Source organism: Podarcis pityusensis (genome assembly GCF_964106645.2).
Source record: "Podarcis pityusensis genome assembly, chromosome: 2".
NCBI classification, from domain to species: Eukaryota; Metazoa; Chordata; class Lepidosauria; order Squamata; family Lacertidae; genus Podarcis; species Podarcis pityusensis.
In genome coordinates, this window is record NC_138029.1 from 98,327,599 (window position 1) to 98,350,484 (window position 22,886).

The 22,886-nt window shown below is 41.5% G+C and overlaps 1 protein-coding gene across 1 annotated transcript in view; it reads left to right on the forward strand.

Annotated features, from left to right (window-relative positions):
* MDFIC2 (MyoD family inhibitor domain containing 2) overlaps positions 1-22,516 on the forward strand; it is a gene marked incomplete at its 3' end in the record, with an annotated part of 40,316 nt that extends 17,800 nt beyond the window's left edge. Inside the window, exons 3-6 of the mRNA XM_080996105.1 lie at positions 2,004-2,042; positions 9,629-9,697; positions 13,356-13,571; positions 22,257-22,516. Coding sequence (XP_080852231.1) covers positions 2,004-2,042; positions 9,629-9,697; positions 13,356-13,571; positions 22,257-22,516 — 584 coding nt within the window. The remainder of the gene's footprint in view (positions 1-2,003; positions 2,043-9,628; positions 9,698-13,355; positions 13,572-22,256) is intronic.
* Between the last annotated feature and the right edge of the window lie 370 nt (positions 22,517-22,886).

Here is a 22,886-nt window from a genome sequence, read left to right on the forward strand (position 1 = left end):
TAAAAAAGTGACTGGTTAATTTGGAGCATCATAGAACTCTCAAGGTGGAATGCTGATATTTTGATATTTTGATATTTTGATCCATGGAGAAAGCAGCCTTGAGTGAGTGATGCAGCCTGCTTGTGAAGCAAAAGCAATATGCCAGAAATTGTGAAGCAAAAGCAATACGCCAGAAATACGTGTTCTTTCCCTCATGAACAAGAATGAATGAATCTTTAAGCAGACAAAAAATTCACATAATAATTGATCTGGGTATATGTGTGTTTGTGTGTGTTCCCACTGAGCAATGTATTTTCAATAGTCACTTATAAATCTTGGTTCATGCAGAGAGGCTCAGATGACACTCTGCCACACAGATCTATGAATGCAGATGGTTTTCTGTGTCAATCTCTGTGTATTCTTCAGTGTGCCAGTTTTTAGAAGAGTTCCTGATCTTTTACTAAGCAGCCTGATCTTTTACTAAGCAGCAATCTTCATTTTGTTTAAGGTCTGCCGGTTTTTTGTCAGCACCCCATTTCAAGGGAGGTACATTGTTCCTATATTTTATTTATTGTATTTTTAATTACAACATTTCCATGCCTCCTATTTGCAGAAAGTTCTCTGGGTGGTGGTCATGGCACTACTAGGCAAGGGATGTCCAGAGTGAGGAATGAACAAAAAAAATGGTCAAAAGATTATAAGTTAGGGAAAAGGCATATTTATCAGTCCTACATCTCCCAGCTACTCCTAGGTGTGCACTCAATGAGGCAGTTGCAACAACAGAGAGACCCCACCCTGACCTTATTGTATGTATCTCTCCCACTCGAGCTGTGCCCAAGCAGGCAAATACGTCACCTGTGTGTAACCTGTTTCTGCTCCTCTTACTTCAATCCTTGTCTGGTCCTGGGAGACAGTGGAGCAGGAGAGGTGGGGGCAGGAGGAGGAGGTGTGCAAGCCCTTGACTCTGTACCAGCCTGATCTTTCTCTCCCTCTGCCGCCACCTGTTCTTCATGCTCCAATCCCGCAGCTTCTCCTGCCTCTGACTCTCATCTCCTGGATACTATGGGGTCCCCCAGCTAACTGATCTCTTCTTCCTAGTCAGTCTCCAAGCCCCCCTTTCCCAGTGCCCACTCATCAGTATCCACTCACTGCTCCTCAAGGTCTAGGCAGTCCCTCACAGTGGTTCCCCTGTGATATCTTAAGCCTCAGAACTGTTATGGAGAGAATGGGCATTGGAATGTCGGCTCTGAACTCTAAACAGAAATCGGAGACCAAGCAATGAAGAGTCTTCCCGTTTATTTTCAAAACCTTGGAGCATCTAGTATCTACTCTAAAGAGGAACAGCTGCAGGGGGTGTGGAGGATACCACCTTCACCATTTCAGAGCAACAAAGGAAAGGGGGAAATGATTGCTACATGAAAGGCATTTCCAAGACCTCCCACAAAACGCTGGTACAGAATCCCTAGTAGATTCATGGCAAGAGAACTGTCACACTAGTAATCCCAGCAGACTTTAGCAATACATTCCCATGAACAAAAGGCACACACAAAAACAACCCCAATATAGACTCATGTAGGATTTGGGGGCAAGAGATCGATAAAAAGGGTTCCTCAACTCGGCAATCTAAAAAAAACCCCATGTTTCCAGCAAAGACAACCTTGAAAACTGTTGTCACTGTTATTCTTGCACCTTCTCTGCTCCATAAAAACTGCTGTTATCTTCAAATATATCCCATGAGATGCACTTGGATGACCATCCAACCCCATTTGTGCTATCCAGACCCCAAGCAAAGCACAGACTGGCTGGCTGAAGAGGGTTAGAAAGAATGTGGTTTGTTCCAGTGAGAGAATTTGAAGGCTGCTTTTGAGCTGTGTTTTGAGGGGTTGTTCCTTTACATGATACCTGGACATCACTGCTTCTCCAGGTGCCATGGTGCAATTTGCAAAGTACGGTGAGCCTTCATGTTTATAAACATAGTAATTTTTCTTCCCTTTCCCCCCTCCCTCCCTCCCCTCCATCCCAAGGATTGACCAAACCTATTTCCCAAGCTCTTGGAGACCAAAGTAACTGCAGATTTTAAGCATAAAGTGCAAACTAGAGGTGAATTTAAGTGTTTCCAAACAGTTTCCACCGGCAACCCCATGTTTTAGCACATCACAACAATCTAATGGGTGCTATCTGTGAACAGATAACAAAACTCTACTAAGCTGAATAAGACATGCTCTCAGGTTGTGTGTGTGCAGAAATACATCATGAGGTAACAATATGCAAAGCCAGTGTAATTTATGCTTGTTTAATTTAAACTGATGCAAAGTATAGCTGACCCAAACTTGATTCAGCAGCAGGATTGCTGCTCTACTGCTGACTGAGTCGACCTAGGTTTGGAAGAGGGGGAAACAAGCCTTTAAAATGGTAGAGGGGAAACAGAATGGCCATTTTTTCAAGGCTTAACACAGTGTAAGATCTGCTAGTCTCAGTTTAGCCCTGGCTGAGCTACGATGAAAGAGTCATGCTATCTTATCTCTGGCTGAGTTGAGGTTGGTGTCTTACATCAACATAGCCCAGCTGAGCCGGGAACCTGCTGGCTGAGGTATCCTAACATGGCAGATCTAGGGTTAGGATCATGCCCTTAGTTTAAACTACAACTCTTTTAAGTAACATTCAAACCAACTGATGATCACCCATTGTGCTCATAGCAGAGGCAAGATGTGAACCAAGAATTTCCAGGACTGCACTGTCCTGCATGTGTGTGTCTTACGAATCACCCCAGGAGAGGACCAAAGTGGATCCAGATTTGCAAAGGAATGGCATCTTGTAATTGTATAAATATCGTGCAAATATATAAATCATTAGCATAATTTAAACAGAAAGGCAATGCATCTCACCATAGTGGGGATGAGGGTGACCAGGTCATCTGTGTGCCAGCTCAATCTGCAAGGCCTCTGCTCTAACTTTCTTACGGTTCTTTCTCTTTCAACTGGACATGGACCAGACAAGCCCATCAAACAGAGGGCTGTCCTCCAATCGCCATTAAAATAGAAGGCTGTCTTTTATAAAGTAGGGAACATGGTTACTTTTATTTGACTAATTTCACACTTCCATTCTGGACTTTTTGTTTGTAAAGCAGGTCTAACACAACAACCTCCCCGATCAACTGCAACGAAGCAAATCCTACAGTGAAATGGAGGCAACTCAGACTATATTTTTGGAACCCCCTTCCCCCTTTCCCAACACACCTCTTTTGTTCTGTCAATCTGAACAGAAGTGCTCATGTGATGTAATTTAGAACGGAGCTCGCTTTAATTTTTTTTTTTTTTCAGAAAAGCTTTCAGTCAGGAAAAGCTTTGGGAGCTCTGGGGGTATAGCTTAGCTCGAAGAAAGAAAAAGAAAGCAAGTTTGCATTGACAGCTTGATCCCAGAGAGAGGTGGCTGGCTGCTTGTCTAACAGGTCCTCTGGGTCTTGATGAGGCAGAGACAGAGGAACAAGTCATATTAAGTGAACGTGTGCTGCCAATGTTAAAGGAACAATTACCATTATTCTGCATAGTTCACTGTTTGCTGCTGCGATTTCCTTCAATAAAACCTCTTTTCACTTGCCAATTGGAGCTTGTCATGTAACAATATTTCTCATGCACAATACACATCGTAAAATGCCCTTGTGTTTTTAATACATTTGGAGTCGTGAACAATAGCAGTATACTGACAGCAAAAAGTGCTTGCTTTGAATATATAGCAGATACAAAAAGAGGGAGAGGGAGAGCAAGATCCCTCTTTTCAAGTGGGAATAAAGGTGGGTTTCGCCTAATTTTGATACAGAAGCAGAGTTACATCTTATGCATGACTCTCCCTTGGCGTTACAGCTCTATACAGGCCATAATTTAAGAGACGCCTTTCTTCGAGTAAGAAGCTGATACACCTTCCTCTTAGAGAGGTCCTTGGAAGGACTACTTCCTGTCAAATAAGCACACCCCAGCCAGACATATACATATCACACAACGAAACAAAGCCTAGTTTAAGACAATTTCAAGCCTGCGCTGTGAGCAACTGCTAAGTTTCCCATTAGATTTTTCAGCCCAGTTTTGCACATTCAGGATAGATGGTTTCAGCAAGCTTCAGGGGAAAATATATAGCAAGGATTGATCAGATCCAGTTTTACCAAGTAGACAGCCATTTAAGAAAACACCTTCTGGCGGGCAGAACTAGCAGTTCAAATGACCTTCAGCTCAATTGGATTGCAATACTAGGTCAGTTTGTACTGCAGCCATATGTTGAGCAGATTTTGAGTGACTGTAGTACCTGCTGTCTGAACTGATGGCTATAGCCACCAGTTGCGCCTTCTAGCAATCTAAGCATCAGGGCTGGTGCCAGCACCAAGCACACTCATAATGAATATTTTCCAGCTCAATATTCCAAGCAGTGCCAAGATGTTGGATCTTTTCATTTCCCACAATGTTGCTAACCAAATTGCATTCTGGGACATCACTGGAAACTGAAAGAACAGCCAAACACTTTTTGGTGTTTGGGGTCCTGTCACTGCAGCCCACCAGCAAGATACTTTGCCCAGGGCAGAGGAGGAACAAGGAAATCACTAGGATTTCTCATTGCTGCAACTTCCTTGCACCTCTTTACAGTCAGACTAGGCTGGGCCTCCCCAGCCACTCTGGGCAGCTTGCGACAGAATATCAAAAACACAATAAAACATCAAAAATTAAAAGCTTCCCTAAACAGGGCTGCCTTCAGATGTCTTCTAAAAGTCAGATAGTTGTTTATTTCCTTGACATCGGGTGAGAGGGCATTCCACAGGGCGTTCAAGACAATATAATCCAAAATAGAAAACATTTAACATAAAGTAAAATTAAAAGATATAAATTAAACAGCAATCAACACAAGAATTTTGAAACAGAAACACAATTCACAGTAAAGTCAAACTTCTTGAAAAACACGACAAAATAAAATTGTTTTCACAACCTAAAAAGAGGCAGGAATGAAGCCAGGCGTCTTTCTTTAGGGAGGTCATTCCAAATACCAGATGCCACAACTGAAAGGACTCTATCATGTTGTATCTCAGGTGGTAGCAGTCCATGAAGATGGAACAATCTCTTTAAGGTTGTACGTTAACCCTTATTCCACACAAAGGAAAGTGAGCTCTCCCAGGTGTCACCTGGGAGTTCCCCCATACCCTGCCCCTTCCTCTTCCACCCCTCACCTTCCTGTGTGTATCTTCATTAAACATTTAAAAAACATAAATATAAGGGTAAAAGGTAAAGGACCCCTGGACAGTTAAGTCCAGTTAAAGGCGACTATGGGGTTGTGGCACTCATCTCTCTTTCAGGCCGAGGGAGCCAGCGTTTGTCCACAGTCAGCTTTCCAGGTCATGTGGCCAGCATGACTAAACCGGTTCTGGTGCAACGGGACACCGTGACAGAAACCAGAGTGCATGGAAATGCCATTTACCTTCCTGTCACAGCAGTACCTATTTATCTACTCAGACTGGTGTGCTTTCGAACTGCTAGGTTGGCAGGAGCTGGGACAGAGCAACAGGAGCTCACCCCGTTGTGGGGATTCAAACCACCAACCTTCTGATCGGCAAGCCCAAGTGGCTCAGTGGTTTAGACCACAGCACCACCTGCATCCTCTTACATAACTATAGATAGAGTTAGCAGAAAGGAAAGAAAAAATAGAAGTCATAGAAAAGGAAAAGGAAAGAAAAGAAAAGAAAAAGAAATGAGAAGGGCTTCCGATTCTCCATCTGCCAACTATGTACATAATGATTATCCAAAGTATTCAAAATATACACTCCAGGATAACCTCTAGCTGTGTTCCAGATAATATCTAGCTGTTCCTCAATCTGCTGGGCTGTGTTTTCCCAATCTCCAATCCCAGGCATCTCAAGTTCATTCACTGTTGAGGGGTGGGAGGAAAATATTATTTCTGAGGCTCACCAAGGCCATGATAACCTCCTGACCCCACCCCGACCCCTGGCTTGCCAAAGATAGCAAAATGGGGGAGAAAAAATTACAAGGACCTGGCGCTTCACAATAAAAAGTTGCGTTTGTTAAGGTTTGCATTAGAAGAAGAAGCCAGGGGGCTCTCAAGAGGGTGAGCAGCAGCCGTGTGTACCTGCTTGCGGTCAGTGTGGACAATACTGAGCTAGTCGGAGCAATGGTCTGATTATGTAAATAGCAGCTTCTTATGTTTCTTCGCCTCAGGCAGCAAAATGTCTTTGGCTGGGCTGGTTATGCATTCACAAACACACACATGCACTACTGCAAATCTTACTCCTTCCTTTCTTAACTCTGTGCTTGTTAAAAAATTCAGGTATTTCCCCCCTAAATGCTAAGCTTTATTTTTTTATTGTTAAAGGTAATTTTAAAGGAAGAAAAAGAATATAAACAATATATAGTGACTTTTGACACTCCATTGCTTTCTTAAACGAGAATAATAAAAATTTGCAAATGAACAAAAGAGTGGGAGGAAGCTATCTGATTTACAATGTTTTTGAGATAAAGAACACTATAAAAAAAGATCAATGTGAATAATAAAGCATTGTTAACTGAGTCATGACATTTCTATTCTCAGGGAAAATCTGAAGAGTAGAACTCTGCAAATGAGCACCTTCTGCCATTTTCAAAGTGGGAGGAAGACATATAATTATAATTTTTGAAGTGATGAGAGTTTTATTTAAATTGCAGGGGGGAAATTATTGAAAAAACATATCGACATATCAATATTACGTAAATTGCTTTAATTTTATTAAACTGAATGTGGGAGAGAGAATCTTTTCTTAACTTCCCTTTCCTGCCATCCTCTCTCTCTCTCTCTCTCTCTCTCTCTCTCTCTCTCTCTCTCTCTCTCATCTCTCCACTTTTTATTTTGTAGGAAGTCTGGCTACAAAATGTCTTCCAAGAGAGATATTTCTTTATTTGAAAAAAGGGGGCGGAGGAGATGAGACGAAAGAGCTCCAAATGTCAGCCCTACCATATATTTATTCTAATACTTCCAGTAGCTGAGACCTATTAAAAAGATACATATTTTCAAAATAGGTTTAACCTTCTGTGTCTCAAGTGTCTACCTTTAATACTTTTAACATGTCACATTGTAATATGTGCAAAGTTAACATGCTCTTTTAAAGAAAGAAAAAGAAAATGTATGCAACAGAGATTACTCCAGAAAGTCAAAGTTACACACGTGGTATCTAATGCATATTGTCTGTCGGAGGGTTTTAACTCATGGGACAACAAGTGATAAGTGACCAAAAAATAGAAAAATCCATTTGTAGCTAAGGCAGCCATATAGGTTCACATTCGGCTTGGTTTTACTTGCATGTTGGTCATTGCACATTACTGGCATTACATATTATATGAACATTATATAATTGAGGTTTTGCATACAGATGGGCAATGCTACACAATGGAAAATCAGAGTTGAACACTTATCTGTTTAATTTGAATTTCAGCTTTTCTTACATAGAACAGAGATGAAATGAGCTGAATTTCTTAATAAAATGAAGCCTTTTTTGTCAGACAATTTCTTTGCAATCTATTATTATTATTATTATTATTATTATTATTAAACAGAAAATTTTATTTTGCCAAAAATGGCTATAGTGCTCTTATCACATACAAAAGCTGGGACCTTTTCTCTTTGGAAACTAAACATGCTTGGGCTATTCATCAGAAGGATGGGAATAATTTGGCCAAGTTTTATATGGGGATGGCAGGTGGTTTCTGAGGATACATTCATGTGCACAGGATATAGTTTAATAACAATGACGTTAATGGAAATGAATGGGATGTGAGATTTGGATGGGGACAAAGTGCCTGGCCATCATATTATAATAAACCACCCTGTGATGCCTAGATGAAGGGCACTATAGAAATTTAATAAATAATAAAAATAAAAGTTGAAAGTCCACCAAAAACATTCTAATCTACCCAGTCACTCATATAGGAACTTAAAAGGTGAGATCAAAAATTCACTTCCGATTAAATGTTCCTTTCAAAGATCACACCATCAGCTCTTCCCTGTTACTGCATTAGCAAATCCAGTAAACTCAAACCAATGTGAATTACTCATACATCATCATAAATCAAAAGAGAAGAGGTTTGCATGGCTTAATGATGTCATAAGCAACCCATAGTATATTTATAGGCTGGTACAGTTTCCTGCTTCTATGCTACTAAAATAAACACTTTCCCAAACCCCCTTAACATCCTTTTGCCTCAATATAGGAAACAGAAAGGTTGTGAGTATATGAAAACAAATCACAATTTGTTTTCAATTTCAGATCACAACCACATCTTTATTTCAGTCTTCTAGTTTCTGTTGGAGTTTGTTTTTTATTTTCTTTGCACCATGTGCAATATGTAGCTTACAGAATTTCACAGGTATTCAGTCTGAAAATGAGACCAGTGCGCTGCTTATGTGCTTACACACACGTCTTTCATCTCTTTCTCACACATGCACACTACATGCATACACACTTGAATTGTAATTTGTTGTAGCCAAGTATTTTCTGGAAACTTGGTGTATCCACAGTGGTTTTCTGGTTTTCTGTGAACATATGTCGCAATCTGACAAGTGGAAGCAGGTGGAAGCAAACTTGCAGGTGCAAGTAGAAGTGATTTTGAGCCCAATTCACAGTGCTAGGTTTGACTTATAAAGCCTTATAAACAATACCTCACAGATCACCTTTCCCTGTATGAGGCTACTTGGACACTGAGACCAATATCTGAAGCCCTGCTCTGTATCCCTGCCTCAAGAGAACGGACCTTTTCCGTGGTGGTCCCCTGATTGTGGTATGCTCTCCCAGGAAGGATTTATCATCCCTGCTATTGGGCAATATATATTGATTGATTGATTGGTATCAGGCATTTGGACAGCAGTATTGGTCTGGCTTTTGGTGGTTGAAAAATGCAAGTAAGTGTGAATTTCAAAGGACAGCTGTGTTTTGACTTACCTCCTGTTTCAGGAAGTGCAACTTTGATAGATTTGGCTACAGATGAGAGCTGAATCAAGTCAGATGAGACCTCCCATCTATAATCCAGAAAGGTCTAGAGTCTAGAACAGGGGTGGCTAAGCTGTGGCCATCTATATTTTTGTAGAATCAAAGAATCATAGAATTGTACAGTTGGAAAGGGCCATGAAGATTATCTCGTCCAATCCCCTGTAATGCGAAATCTTAACTAAAGTATCCCTGATACATGGCCATCCATGTTTCACTGTTGAATAGCTCTTACTGTCAGAAAGTTCTTCCTGGTGTTTAGCTGGAATCTCCTTGCTTTTAACTTGAACCCATTGGTTGAACTCCAACTCCCAGCAGTGTAGCCAATGCTCAGGAATGATGGATTCAGCAAGATCTGGAGGGCTACTGAGCAGTCAGTCCTGCCCTAGACAAAAGTTCCCATGGGGTTGTTATTGACCTGGCCAAAAGTACTTCCCCTTTGAGGAAGAAGAGTTGTCCCAGAATAACAAAATGAATGTGCTGAAGGAACATTAATGAGTGTAAAAATAATATTTCACCCAATAAGCCCTCCCTGTCTTATTACATAGTTACTACTCTGAAGTATGTTCTTAAAGGAATGACCCTTATGTTCTTAAGGAATGAATAGCATTTGTTGATTGTATCCTTGTTTATTTTTCCACCAAGACAGTTGCACCAACTCCCTTCCTCTGCAAGTTCTCCCTATTGTAATTCTGAATACAGCCGATCATCCAGGTAAGATTCTGTTTGTGGAAACACGTGAATAATTCTGTAGCATTGTGTAGCATTGTCCCACAAATAATGTCACCCATACATACCTTTTTTTAAAAAATAAAATAAAATATTTTTATTAAAATTTTCCAACAAAATTTACCATAATCAATTCTAAATAAAAAAACCCAGAAATTGCATTTTACATTTCTATTCCCCCCCCCCCCAATTTCCCTTTTTGGTTTATCACTTATTCATTTCTTCTGCATGTAGTTTTCTATACCTTATATATTGAAATTGAAATCATATCTTATTGACATATTCTTAACATTTTAGCCTCATATTTATATTTTCTATTTCTATTTGTTACTTGTAAGTGTCTTAATCAAATCCTTAATCACTCATACATACCTAAAGCCTAAGCTTGCATCTATATCAATCTTAGGACATCATTGAAACAGTTGATTGTTTTCATACATCCTGCTTTTTAGCTACAAAGAAGGTAACCATCATTTTGGATAAACATCTGGCAGAAGAGAATCATACTCTCAGTAAAGATTGATAGATGATATTGCTGCTGCAGTCAGACAGTAAAAAATTTCTAAAGTGTGGAATCTTTTCGAGAAGTGTTGCAAGCTTAGTTGTCTCAGAGGCTGTTCACTGGAGGCCTTGAAGCAATATCTGATGTGAAGTGCATTGCCTCTCAACATCCAATTCTCAACTCATAGATGAAGAAAGTATTTAGTTGTTGTTAGCTACCCTCTCTTCACCCTAAGGTCCCAGGGTAAAAGGTAAAGGGACTCCTGACCATTAGGTCCAGTCGTGACTGACTCTGGGGTTGCGGTGCTCAACTCGCTTTATTGGCCGAGGGAGCCGGCGTACAGCTTCCGGGTCATGTGGCCACCATGACTAAGCCGCTTCTGGCAAACCAGAGCAGCACACGGAAATGCCATTAAGGTCCCAGGGTGGGTCACAACAATTAAAACAAAACGTTAAAAACAGTTTAAAGCAACTTAGATATAAGGTGATTATCCCTTTCAGGCATGGGCTCACGGCCATCAAGCATGCGCTCCTAATCCTCTTCTAAAAGTGTCCTTCCGGCAAAATTATTTGCAGACTAGGCTACCAGAAGCTGAAGACAAACTAAGTGGTATAGATGTTATTGGTTTCCTATAGTCTTAATTTCCAAAGGAAAGGGAGTGGGGAGGCTGTCTTCTTCTTTGGCGATCACTTGTAGCCGAGTAAGATTTTAAACACGGTTTAAAAAGTGAGTCCGTAAGTGACTGTGGAGGCCAATTCTGGATCCACATGTCCTTCCACAGTGGGGACATTGGTTTCCGGGTTGATCACGGTGAGGATTTGCCAAAAGTGCCTTCCTCTTAGCACATTACTCCCTTTTCAAAGTCCATGACACCTTTGGTAAAGGCTGTTCTCCAAGTGGAGCACTCACAGGCCAGTGTTTCCCAGTTGTCAGTGTTTATACTACATTTTTAAAGATTTGCCTTGAGAGAGTCTTTAAACCTCTTTTGTTGACCACCAGCATCACGCTTTCCATTTTTAAGTTGCATAACTCTTTATATTAATTTGTTTACTTATTTAGTGCATTTCTACGTGGCTCTTCACTTTAGCAGTCACATTCAAGCAACAATTAAAATAGACAAGAAAACCATTCCGATTAAATACCAACCAAATTCCGATTAAATACTATAATTCCGATTAAAACCAACCAAACTTCTCTAGCAAATAGGTTAACTCTACTTTCAGCTGGACATAGCAGACCTCAAAGTCCAGGGTGGGGGGGAAAATATGTGTGCCCCAGTAAGGAAGGCTTTGAAATACAGTGGTACCTCAGGTTACATACGCTTCAGGTTACAGACTCCGCTAACCCAGAAATAGTGTTTCAGGTTAAGAACTTTGCTTCAGGATGAGAACAGAAATCGTGCTCCAGTGGTGCGGCAGCAGCAGGAGGCCCCATTAGCTAAAGTGGTGCTTCAGGTTAAGAACAGTTTCAGGTTAAGAACGGACCTCCGGAACGAATGAAGTACTTAACCCAAGGTACCACTGTATGCTTAAAGTCATATCAAGGTGCCACTTAGTTTCAGTATTGTTTTGCTGACTCCTGTCAATAGCAGTTGAAGGGAAGCTGATCTGACTCCTGAGTTTGCAGACCGTTATTAATCTGTATCAGTTAAGCTGGACTGTGTGCTCTGATTGTTAGAAACTGGGATTTGGAATTGGACATCCTGCCTACATTTAATTGTAACTTAAACTGTTGTTGAGCTAACATTTAACTGTCCATTAATAATAGCAACCAAGCATTATATATTTTGCATGTTTATTAGACTTCATTTATTTCATCCCCCCCATCCCTCCGCACCTATTATCATAGCCATAGACTACTGGACTCTAAATGAAAGAGGTAACCATGTGATTTCATGCTGGCCCGCTTCCTTTATATTTCTGTAGGCACGTTCTGCAAGCATTAGATTGATAAAAGACACAATGTAGATGGGCCCATGGCTGAGCTGAGGGTAATTGCATTTAAAAAAAATATGAAATGGAGACCTATAATTGTGCAATGCTTTCTCTCGACTACAATGTTTTCTGGAAGACAGGATCCTGCTTGTCATAGCAAGTTGCTTGTTATGGTGATTGTACTAGGACTTGATCTTGCTGTAACAAGACACGTATAACATTACTTAGTGGAAGCTTTTCAGAATAAGAGCCTGACAGTAAAATGCACTCTATTTTCATTCTTGAACAAACAAAAGTCCTTGAATGACAGCTTTTTTCTTACCCTTTTCTTTGAGGGTGTTGTAATGGGGAATTCAGGTTAAATCTATGCCTTTTATACTTCTCATTTTGATTTCCTCTCCAGCAGCACTTGAAGGATAAAACTCAGCTTGATGCACAGGGCAGCTTGTGGATATAGCAAATGCTAATCTAGCATTTACTGATTATTTCCTTCTGATTCTCTCCATCTAGTGCCATTGAATGCTTAAGTGCATTTCTTGGGCCATAGTGGGAACACTGGAAATTGCACAGAATTTGAGGGTGTGCTTTAAAGGGGGGGGGGGTTACACTTTAAATTGAGTGTTGCTAAATTTTCCCAGAGCCAAATTGTTCTTACCTGTGCATCTTCTAAAAACAATGAAGGGAAGGGTCTCTGGGACTTGGCCTCAAAGGAACAGGAGCAATATATGACTGTGTGCAAATGAAATGGATCTGAGGGGAAATCTAGTTGAAGTTTCCTTGCTTAATTTGTGAGAGGTGTCTGGTTAAGAGCCTGAACTTCTGAGTCAATTCCCTGTTTCCTAATCCCAGGACATCTCTAAGTCAAAGTTTGCTAGCCTCATGATCTTTGTCTATATGTCAGTGAGTAACAAGATTTATAGATTATTGTTCTGTCGTGTTTAGTGATGATGATGATGATGATAATAAATAGCCTCGATTTTTTTCCAATAAAAGGGCAGCATTAAATGTTTCTGAATTACAAAAATATATATGAGCCCATTACACCATGTGTAATGGGCTCATATACTACAGCTACAGCAGCAACTACCTGAATCCTGTCATTTCGTTGACGGCATTGGGACATTGCATACGACATGTGTGCTATATATTGGTGCAATCTCTAAATGCCTAAGCTTCCTGACCATTTTTATTATCTTCTCCACTCTAGAAAATCAGCTAGCAATTAAGGATGAGAAGCCTATGAAAGGTATTGTTCTCAGCTCAGTATCAGAATTTGGCATCACGGACGTGCCATCCAAGGACACCAAAAGTGAAAGAAAACTGTCAGAATCTAGTGCGTCTACACTGTCGTCCCTGGAGAAATGCAGCACACAGTTCAGCTACCTTGAAGATGATGCATCAGTCCACGAGAGGGACAGTAATGGTACGTTTTGAAAACTGTGCAGAGCCCTAGACGTAATCCATGTAAATGCTCTGTATACACACACACACATATACTCACGAGGAAGGCATTGAGATGGTGAGAGGGATCATGAAAGATGACATTTTATAAGCAAAGCTGCCACTGCTTACTGGGAGAGGTGAGGCAACTGCAACGTCAGGGCTGCGTGGAGGCAATGCAGTGCTTCTGCTGGGGCGCTGGGCAGCCCTGACCTCACTGCTACCTTTCCCCTTTCTGCCAGGAGCCTATTGCTGCAGCTTTGTCCCAATAATAGATCCACTCTTTCCACCATTAGAAAGTGTGAGGCAGCCACCTTAGGTGGCAAGTGCTTAGGGAACATGTGTGTGTGCGTGTGTGTGTGTGTGTGTGAGAGAGAGAGAGAGAGAGAGAGAGAGAGGCTTTCCATCTGCTGCTCGCCAACACATGAAGACCTCAAGGCCAAATTGGTTTCCACCCCTTCTTAAGACGTTATCATCCTATCTCCCGGCATCTCCATTGTGAAAAGAAAAGTGGTACTATTCTGAGTTGGGGCTGCATCTGCCTTCCTCTGCTCCTGGCTGGCCCTACATTTCTGGTTCCTGAGGCTACATTTCCCCACCAGGTTCTTCTTCGCGGTATGGAGGACCTTAAGGTCCACAAATAACAACACTTTGGAGGTCCCTAGCTGCAAGGTGGTTAGATTGGTCTCAACTAGGGCCAGGGCCTTTTCAGTACCGGCCCCGACTTGGTGGAACGCTCTGTCACAGGAGACCAGGGCCCTGCGGGATTTGACATCTTTCCACAGGGCCTACAAGGCGGAGCTGTTCTGCCAGGCCTTTGGTTTGGACTCAGTCTGACCCTTATGTTTCCCTCCCCTTACGGTTTCGATTTATGGGATACTACTAAAAAGAGGCTGCATTTTAAATTGTATTTTAACCTGTATTTTTAAGCCGTAATTCAATTAACTGTTTTTCTTTTTCTTTTACGTTTTATTGTAATTTTATTGGTGTTAGCCGCCCTGAGCCCGGTTCTGGCCAGTGAGGGCAGGGTATAAATAAATAAAAATTATTATTATTATTATTCCCCATGTTGTGTGGGAACATTGGGTTTCCATATTTTTGCTCAGCCGCAAGAATTGTGCTGCCATTCTCTGGTGAGTGAGTGATGAGCTCAGCCTTGCTCATAACTCTGGAGCTGGAATTCCTGCCCATGGTTACAAAATGCTCTCTGCACCATTTCCACCTTCAACAAGCCTGCCACCAGGTGTAGCAATGAGGCAGGAGGAAAAGGTTGAGTTTATACCCCATCCATTTATACCCTGCCCATCTGGCTGGGTTTCCCCAGCCACTCTGGGCAGCTGCCAACAGAACATTAAAAACACGATAAAACACCAGACATTAAAAACTCCCCTAAACAGGGTTGCCTTCAGATGTCTTCTAAAAGCAGATAGTTGTTTATTTCCTTGGCATCTGATGGGAGGGAGTTCCACAGGGAGGGCGCCACTACTGAGAAGGCCCTCTGCCTGGTTCCCTGTAACCTCACTTCTCTCAGGGAGGGAACTGCCAGAAGGCCCTTGGAGCTGGACCTCAGTGTCTGGGCTGAACGATGGGGGTGGAGATGCTCCTTCAGGAGTGGAGATACTGGGCCGAGGCTGTTTAGGGCTTTAAAGGTCAGCACCAACACTTCAAATTGTGCTCAGAAACGTATTAAAACTGATTTAACAGTTAAAAAATATATCAACAAAAACATCCAGTATTTCACTGTATTTACTGTTGGCCATTACCATGTGATCTGTGTCTCAATGGGTATTGGATTGCTCCATGATGTGGCATCAATCCTGACAGCTTTGTTCCTAACTTTCCATCTGACTTTCACTTTTTACCCATACCCCGAGTGGCCACCCAAAATTATGTAAACCCTTGTCTGGACCCCAGAAGTCCTCTGCCAGTCAGTGTAGGCAATACCGAGGTAAATGGATCCATGGCCTCACTCAGCTTAAGGCAGCTCCCTGTGTTTCTGACACCTACCGTATTTCCACGAATCCAATGTGCCATCGAATCTAATGCACACCTCAATTTTCAAAGCCTTTAAACCAAAAAAGTATTTGCTATGCCAGCAGTGTTTTTCAAGCTTGCAATCGAATCTAATGTGCCATCACATCTAATTCTGCACCCTGATTTTCACGACCTAATTTGGCCCCCCAAAAGGTGCACATCACATTTGAGTAAATAGGGTATAAAGATCAAGTCTGTTGTGCTGTGGAAGCCCAGTGCTCCTTAGCTCCTGCAGAGTGGTGTGCCTTTGTTTATACTGCCTCTAATTCCTTAATTTTAAACATTCACAGTCCAGAGGCATAAAATGCCCCAATATAACATCTGGGATGTGTTTGGCCCTTGGATGAAAAGTTGCTGATGTTGCAATTTATAAAGCAGCCTTGGAAGGGATTGCCATCAAATAGATGGATCTTGTCACATCTATCATATTAATGATCCTTGAACGAAGAAGTACTAAGTACAGATCAGCACAATAAACCACAATGCTCCAAAGCAACCATTAGGGTCGCATCTATTTTATGACTGATCTCTCGCAATAATTGGAATTCTCCTATCTCCCGTAACAGGAAAACATTTAACCATTGTGGCAACTATTAAGGGAACGGGCTCAGCAAATGTAGATGCCCTCTACCAAACATAGCCTCGTGGACCGCTTAATTTAAACCACAGCAAAGATAATTATCAACATGTTCAGCTTATCAAACGTGGATCTCTGGCTAAAACATGTTGCCTCTGAATGCTTGCAGCAATTCACACATACCTGAAAGCACCTATCGATTTCCAAAGAGAGCTTGTGCACACGCTTCGAGCACTGATACGTTGCAAGGGGTGGGGGCTTAGAGCCTTCTCTGCCTTTCACTTTAACTTAAATTGAAGGGACAACTCCGTACACACAAATGGACATGCATCTTTACCGCTGAATAACAATGACTAGTGAAATCCGCTTATACAGAAGCACTAGGAAAGCACCAAAGTGTGTGCATGTGTAAGTAACTCTAGATCAGGAGAATTATATAAGGCTCTCGGTCGCATTCAGCTGCTCTCACTTTCAGTTGCAAGTGGGGTGGAAATCATTAACCATAGGCATGTGACAAATCGATCAGGAGGCAGATTTAGCCTACCTTTAATGAAACATGGGGATAAATGATAATTATCTTGAGATAAAACATTACCTCGGGGTTAAACCTTTCAAAATTGCAATGCATGCAGAAGAAGAAGAAGAAAAACTTAAATCTTTGTTTTAGAGACAGTCACTAAAATGCAATTGATGCACAACACAAGCACTGAAATAGTTCATTTTTGTTGAAGTCGGGCACATAGCCCAGTGCTACAATTGGAAGCTAGAAGGCAAGTCACTTTTCAGCCCAGCAACATCACTGGAAAAATCCTACATCAGTGTTGTACGTTTGGATCAGGTTACATAGCAGCACAAATCAAGCATGGATTGACAGCCAGGAGCCACCGAGAGCATGGAAATGTAGGGTGAAGTCAGACCAGCAGCATTATTAAATATAGTTCTTTTTGTAATAATTAATCTACCAATGGAGAGGTGAGGTCATTGTTCTTATTGAGATAAATGCAATAACGTCTTCCCTTCTTTGTGAGCAGTCTGGAAAGCAGAAGAGAAAACAGAAGGGTTGCATCTGCGTTGCTGTAATTTGTGGCTAATTTATTTTCAAATATATATAAACGAATGCATAGAAATGAATGCTTAATTGCTAATATCTATTATTTATTATACATCACCCTCTTAAAATGAGGGGAAGGGGGAAGCAAAAAGGCTCATACATGCAGATTTTGCAAAATATGTTCTCTCCATTAGCACGGTTTCATGGCGTGTGCTCTGATGGGGATTTAAAAGCATCTTTAGTGTACGGCACGGTCTATGTGCTAAAACATTACTTTATTATTAAAATGTTGTGCTTTTTGTGTGGTACTTTCCCCCGAATAATGGGCAAAGTCTTAAGAGCAATATCCATTCTCTGATTAAAATTATGCAGATGCCAACAAGGTTAATAAACTGAAGATCGTGCATATTATTAGGAAAACAGAGCTTACATTTCAAGTAAGAACTGAAAAGATCCCTAATTGATGAGTAATTTCAAATTTGATATTCCTTCTATCTTGGTGCAAAAGGGTGTGGGGGAGGGAAGAATTTCATAAATATATAGTACCTAAAAGAGAAGAGCCTTAATTACACCATGGACTACTGGATAAAATGATTACATTTTCTACACTGTAAATTCATACAATTAAATGCAGCAGTGTCACCTTATAAAATGTTTCAATTTGATAATTATTTCAGTTCATTTACTCAGAAAAAATACAAGCATGAATTTACTAAGTATCTCCCAAATCTAGTCATTTTCATTCTCCGGGACTGACTTGGAAGTTACTTTTGCTTGTCTGAACTTAAATAGATCCCTGACAAATTTAGATAACTATTAAAATTGATAATATTATGGGTGATAGCTTACTAATAGAAATTAATTCAATGCTGTGCTTCTAGGGTTATTACCTGATATTGTAAAACTACATTTTAATATAACAGTTGGGATGTTTAAGGAAGCTTTTGCATGGCTCTTATTATTTTTTTAAGTACTTAGGGGTGAAATTCTTGTTTAATACTGCTTGCTGCGTTAAAGAGATTGTGATGTATAATGAGACTTGTATGCATAAATGCACATCAAAGTGTGATTACAGATCACAATTAACCAAGTGGCAAGACAGTGTAGTCTGCATATCGCCACTTGGCAATCTCTATATCCCTGCAAGCAGCAGGAGACTATACCATTTGCCTGCTTCTTCAGTTGCACAAAGGTGCAGGTGTGTGTTAAAATTCTTCTAACCACTTCGCAGGATAGTGCAGATTAGCCAATTTAACAGAACATTAATGTGCCCATTATGGCGGCCTCATTATTGACTCCTAAACAAATAAATAAGATGACTTAATATTTTCTCACTGATGTGACAACATGCAATATATACACTCTGTCTAAGTAGAGCCGGTGGAGTAGTGGTTAGATTGGCATACTAGGACCTGTGAAACGAGGGTTCAAATCCCCTCTCAGCCATGAACCTCATGGGGTGACCTTGGGACAGGCACTTAATTTCAACCTTACCTACCTCATGGGGTTATTGTGAGGATATAATGGGGTGGGGAAAGAACAGTTTTGTTTTGTTCATTTATTGAATTTATACACTGCCCTATACCAGGAGGTCTCAGGGCAGTTCACAAACAAGATCACAATTTATAAAATCAGATTAAAAACAATAACCCAATACCCCCCACAAAAGAGCCACAATGTAAGCCACCTTACATTAGGTGGGATGCAATTGCCCAGGCAAATGCATTATGTGACCCATGAGAGCAGCAAAATAACCAGACTCTACAACATTGGCGTGGGTGGCACTGTGGGTTAAACCACAGAGCCTCTTGGGCTTAACAATCAGAAGGTCGGCAGTTCGAATCCCTGCGACGGGGTGAGCTCCCGTTGCTCGGTCCCTGCTCCTGCCAACCTAGCAGTTCAAAAGCACGTCAAAGTGCAAGTAGATAAATAGGTACCGCTCCACCGGGAAGGTAAACGGCGTTTCCGTGCGCTGCTCTGGTTCGCCAAAAGTGGCTTAGTCATGCTGGCCACATGACCCGGAAGCTGTACGCCAGCTCCCTCGGCCATTAAAGCAAGATGAGTGCCGCAACCCCAGAGTCGACCACGACTGGACCTAATGGTCAGGGGGCCCTTTACCTTTACTTTTACAACATTGATGAGATAAAATCAGACCAAATCTTTATTGACAGCAGCATGCAAGGTAAGGGTTGGCATGGCATCGGGTCTCAGGATCAGTTCCATCATTCCACAAGCCCCATGTTGATAGAATGGATCTGCCAGATTTGGACAGCCCCAAACCCATAACTTGGGAGTTGGTCAGTGTTGAACTTTGACATGGTGCAAGTGAAGCAAGGAAGGTCTCACTGGGTGACCAGGGTGCAGATTCCAACCAGGCAAATACCTCAACCCAAGTTTGGGAGTGTCATGGTCAATCCTGCCCTCAGGCCACTTATGCCTCTCCCCCACCCCCTTCTATGTTGATTCTACACTCCCTCATGCAAACAATGTTCTTCCGCCTAACAAAGGAAGGCCATAATTTCATTGAGGGAAAGATAGAAAAACCCAGCCAAGTGCCAATCGAGTTGAGCAAGAAGAGAATCCTTTCGGGCCCTGTCAACCAGTGACCCAAAATTGCTCAGTGAAGGCTCTAAGCCGAGGCTAGGCAGGCGAGAAACTCTCAAGGCAAAATGGGTCTGAACTCCAGGAGAAGCAAGCTTCTACAGTCATACCTCAGGTTGAAGTATTTTCGTGTTGCGCGCTGTGGTGACCTGGAAGTAATGGAGTGCGTTACTTCCGGGTTTCGCCACTTGCGCATGCGCAGACGGTCAAAATGATGTCACACGCATGCGCAGAAGCGGCGAATTGCAACCCACAGACGCGGGTTGCGTTTGCTTCTAGATGCGAATGGGGCTCCAGAGCAGATCCTGTTTGCATCCAGAGGTATCACTGTATAGGCTTTCCCCTCCCCTTTGCAAGGGCTCATGGGACAGCTTTCCCCCCATGAGCCTATGGCATAAACAAGATACTCATCTGCTTGCGCGCACACAGCACTTCCCTATATGCAAAAGTAAGTAACATGCAGTTCAATAGGAATTATTTCTAGGTAAGTGAGTATAAGTAATAATAATAAAACAGTATTGCAGTGGTCTGCTTCCATTTCATTCCACCCGTAGCTGCCTACCCAGGCACAAAAGCTAGATGGTTTTGGCAGAAATTCCAAATGCGTAAACTCCCTAAAATTGCAGAAAACACCTTTTCTTGAAATCTGCACCTCTCCAAATTTTGTAATGCAGCTTTTAAACCAAAACAAATGTACCAAAATGCATCCATGGGGGGGGGGGGAGAATGGCTAAAATGCATACATTAGTGAGAATAACAGGAAAATGCAAATTAGGGGAAATCGCTCACAAAAGATGTGTAGGCTAAGAGAAACGCACACTAAAATGTTGATGATTTTTTGTGAGGACTTTCGTGGGGAATTCAAAATCAAATGCCAAAATCTTGCAAACTGAAGAAGAGTGGGGGAAAGAGAAACGAAGAGAGATCAAAACTGATTGGTTCATCCATTCCTAGTGAGAGAACCAAACAGATGTGGGTGCAATCTAGTGCACATTTCAGCAAAATTAAGCTAATTTAACTGTGCCCTGGATGTCACCCTTAACTGCAAAAGATGGGGTTATTTCTTCCTTTTGTGATAATCCTTGTCATCGTATCAGTCACAGCCCTTAAAAAAAAAAAAGTTACAGTGGTACCTTGGTTCTCAAACTTAATCCGTTCCGGAAATCCATTCCAAAACCAAAGTGTTCCAAAACCAAGGCACGCTTTCCCATAGAAAGTAATGCAAAATGGATTAATCTTTTTCTAGACTTTTAAAAACGAACCCCTAAAATAACAATTTAACATGAATTCTACAATCTAACTAGACCATTGATCCATAAAATGAAAGCAATAAATAATGTACTGCAGTCACACAAACAATCAGTCAGTAACTGAACTAGGTTCCACACAGTCACAAAAACAAAACAAAAAAGAGCTGCAAAAACCAAAACGCAAAATAAATAGCCAAAACAGACAGACCTCAGCGCAACACTCAACATGGAAGTGTGGCACTCAAAATGGAAGTGTGGCACTCAAATCGGAAGCGTAACACTCAAAACGGAGCACGTTTGGTTTCTGAAAAGAGTTTGCAAACCGGAACACTTACCGTATTTTTCGCTCTATAAGACGCACCAGACCACAAGACGCACCTAGTTTTTGGAGGAGGAAAACAAGAAAAAAAATATTCTGAATCCCAGAAGCCAGAACAGCAAGAGGGATCGCTGTGCGGTGAAAGCAGCAATCCCTCTTGCTGTTCTGGCTTCTGGGATAGCTGCGCAGCCTGCATTCACTCCATAAGACACACACACATTTCCCCTTACTTTTTAGGAGGGAAAAAGTGAGTCTTATAGAGCAAAAAATACAGTACTTCCGGGTTTGCAGTGTTTGGGTTCCAAGTTGTTTGAGTACCAAGGTGTTTGAGAACCAAGGTACCACTGTAATGGGTCCATTTAAGCTGCAAAGTATACTGAATTTCTGCTCCATCCCTGCTTGATCCACACCTCTCAGATGCATGTGCAGAGTGCGGCATAATTACTAATCAGGTTGTGATCATTTTAACACACTGAAATGTTGCTAGTAAAACATTCCTTTAAATGCATATTACTATTTGTAAAAGTTTGAGAGGGTTTTTCGCTTTAAAGAGATGATAGATCTGGAAATGCAACGAAAGCGCATTATGGGTAAGAAATATGTGAAAGTAACACAGAACGGATAGATTCGGACATCCCTAATTTGGAATAATTAAGGGGTGTGTGTGCATGTATACATAATAACACCCACAAGAGGAGCCCATATTAATTTAGTTTCTGGTTGAGTTCGGGAAAGTGTGGGAAGTCTCGCTTTATCATGCACTGGATGGGCAACAATGTTCATGGATTTGTGCCTCCTGTGAATCTCACTCCTTGCTCTTCTCCTTTTGAAAACAGATGAATGTGCCACACTCATCTTGGCCTGCTTGTTCTGCCAGTTTTGGGACTTTCTGTTCATGTTGCCCGATGTCTGTGAAAATTGGTTGACCAATGTGTGCTGCCCTTCCCATAGATATTACCAAACCTCAGGCGACGACACAAACAACGGCGACTGCAGCTGTGATTGTGACATTGATTGCAGCATCCTTGAGTCTTGTCATGAAACCAGCGAGTGTCTGGAGCTGGCCCTGGAGATCTCTCAAGTCTGTTATCACTAATGTAAAACAGTTGGCGGCATGTCCAAGAACCATCCCTGCTGAAACAGACCTAGCTCCCCGAAGGATATACTCGTTTAAAGCAGAATAATAGCAGTAAATAATAAATAAACAACATGTATGAAGAGATCCTGTTTGCTAGCCGGGGTTGTGTCAATTCATCTGGTTATAAATCTTGTACATTCTGTATAGCAGCACAAAGAAGATTCCATTTTTTTAAGGATTTCCTAACTGCGGGGCATGGGGGGCATGGAGGAGAGAACGGAAGCCATGAAATTGCCTTCAGAGTTTTGCAACAAATTTTATGAATTGTATGTTTGTTTGTTTTATTTAGAATGTTTTTTGGCTACCCAATCAAAAGTGCATTCTGCAG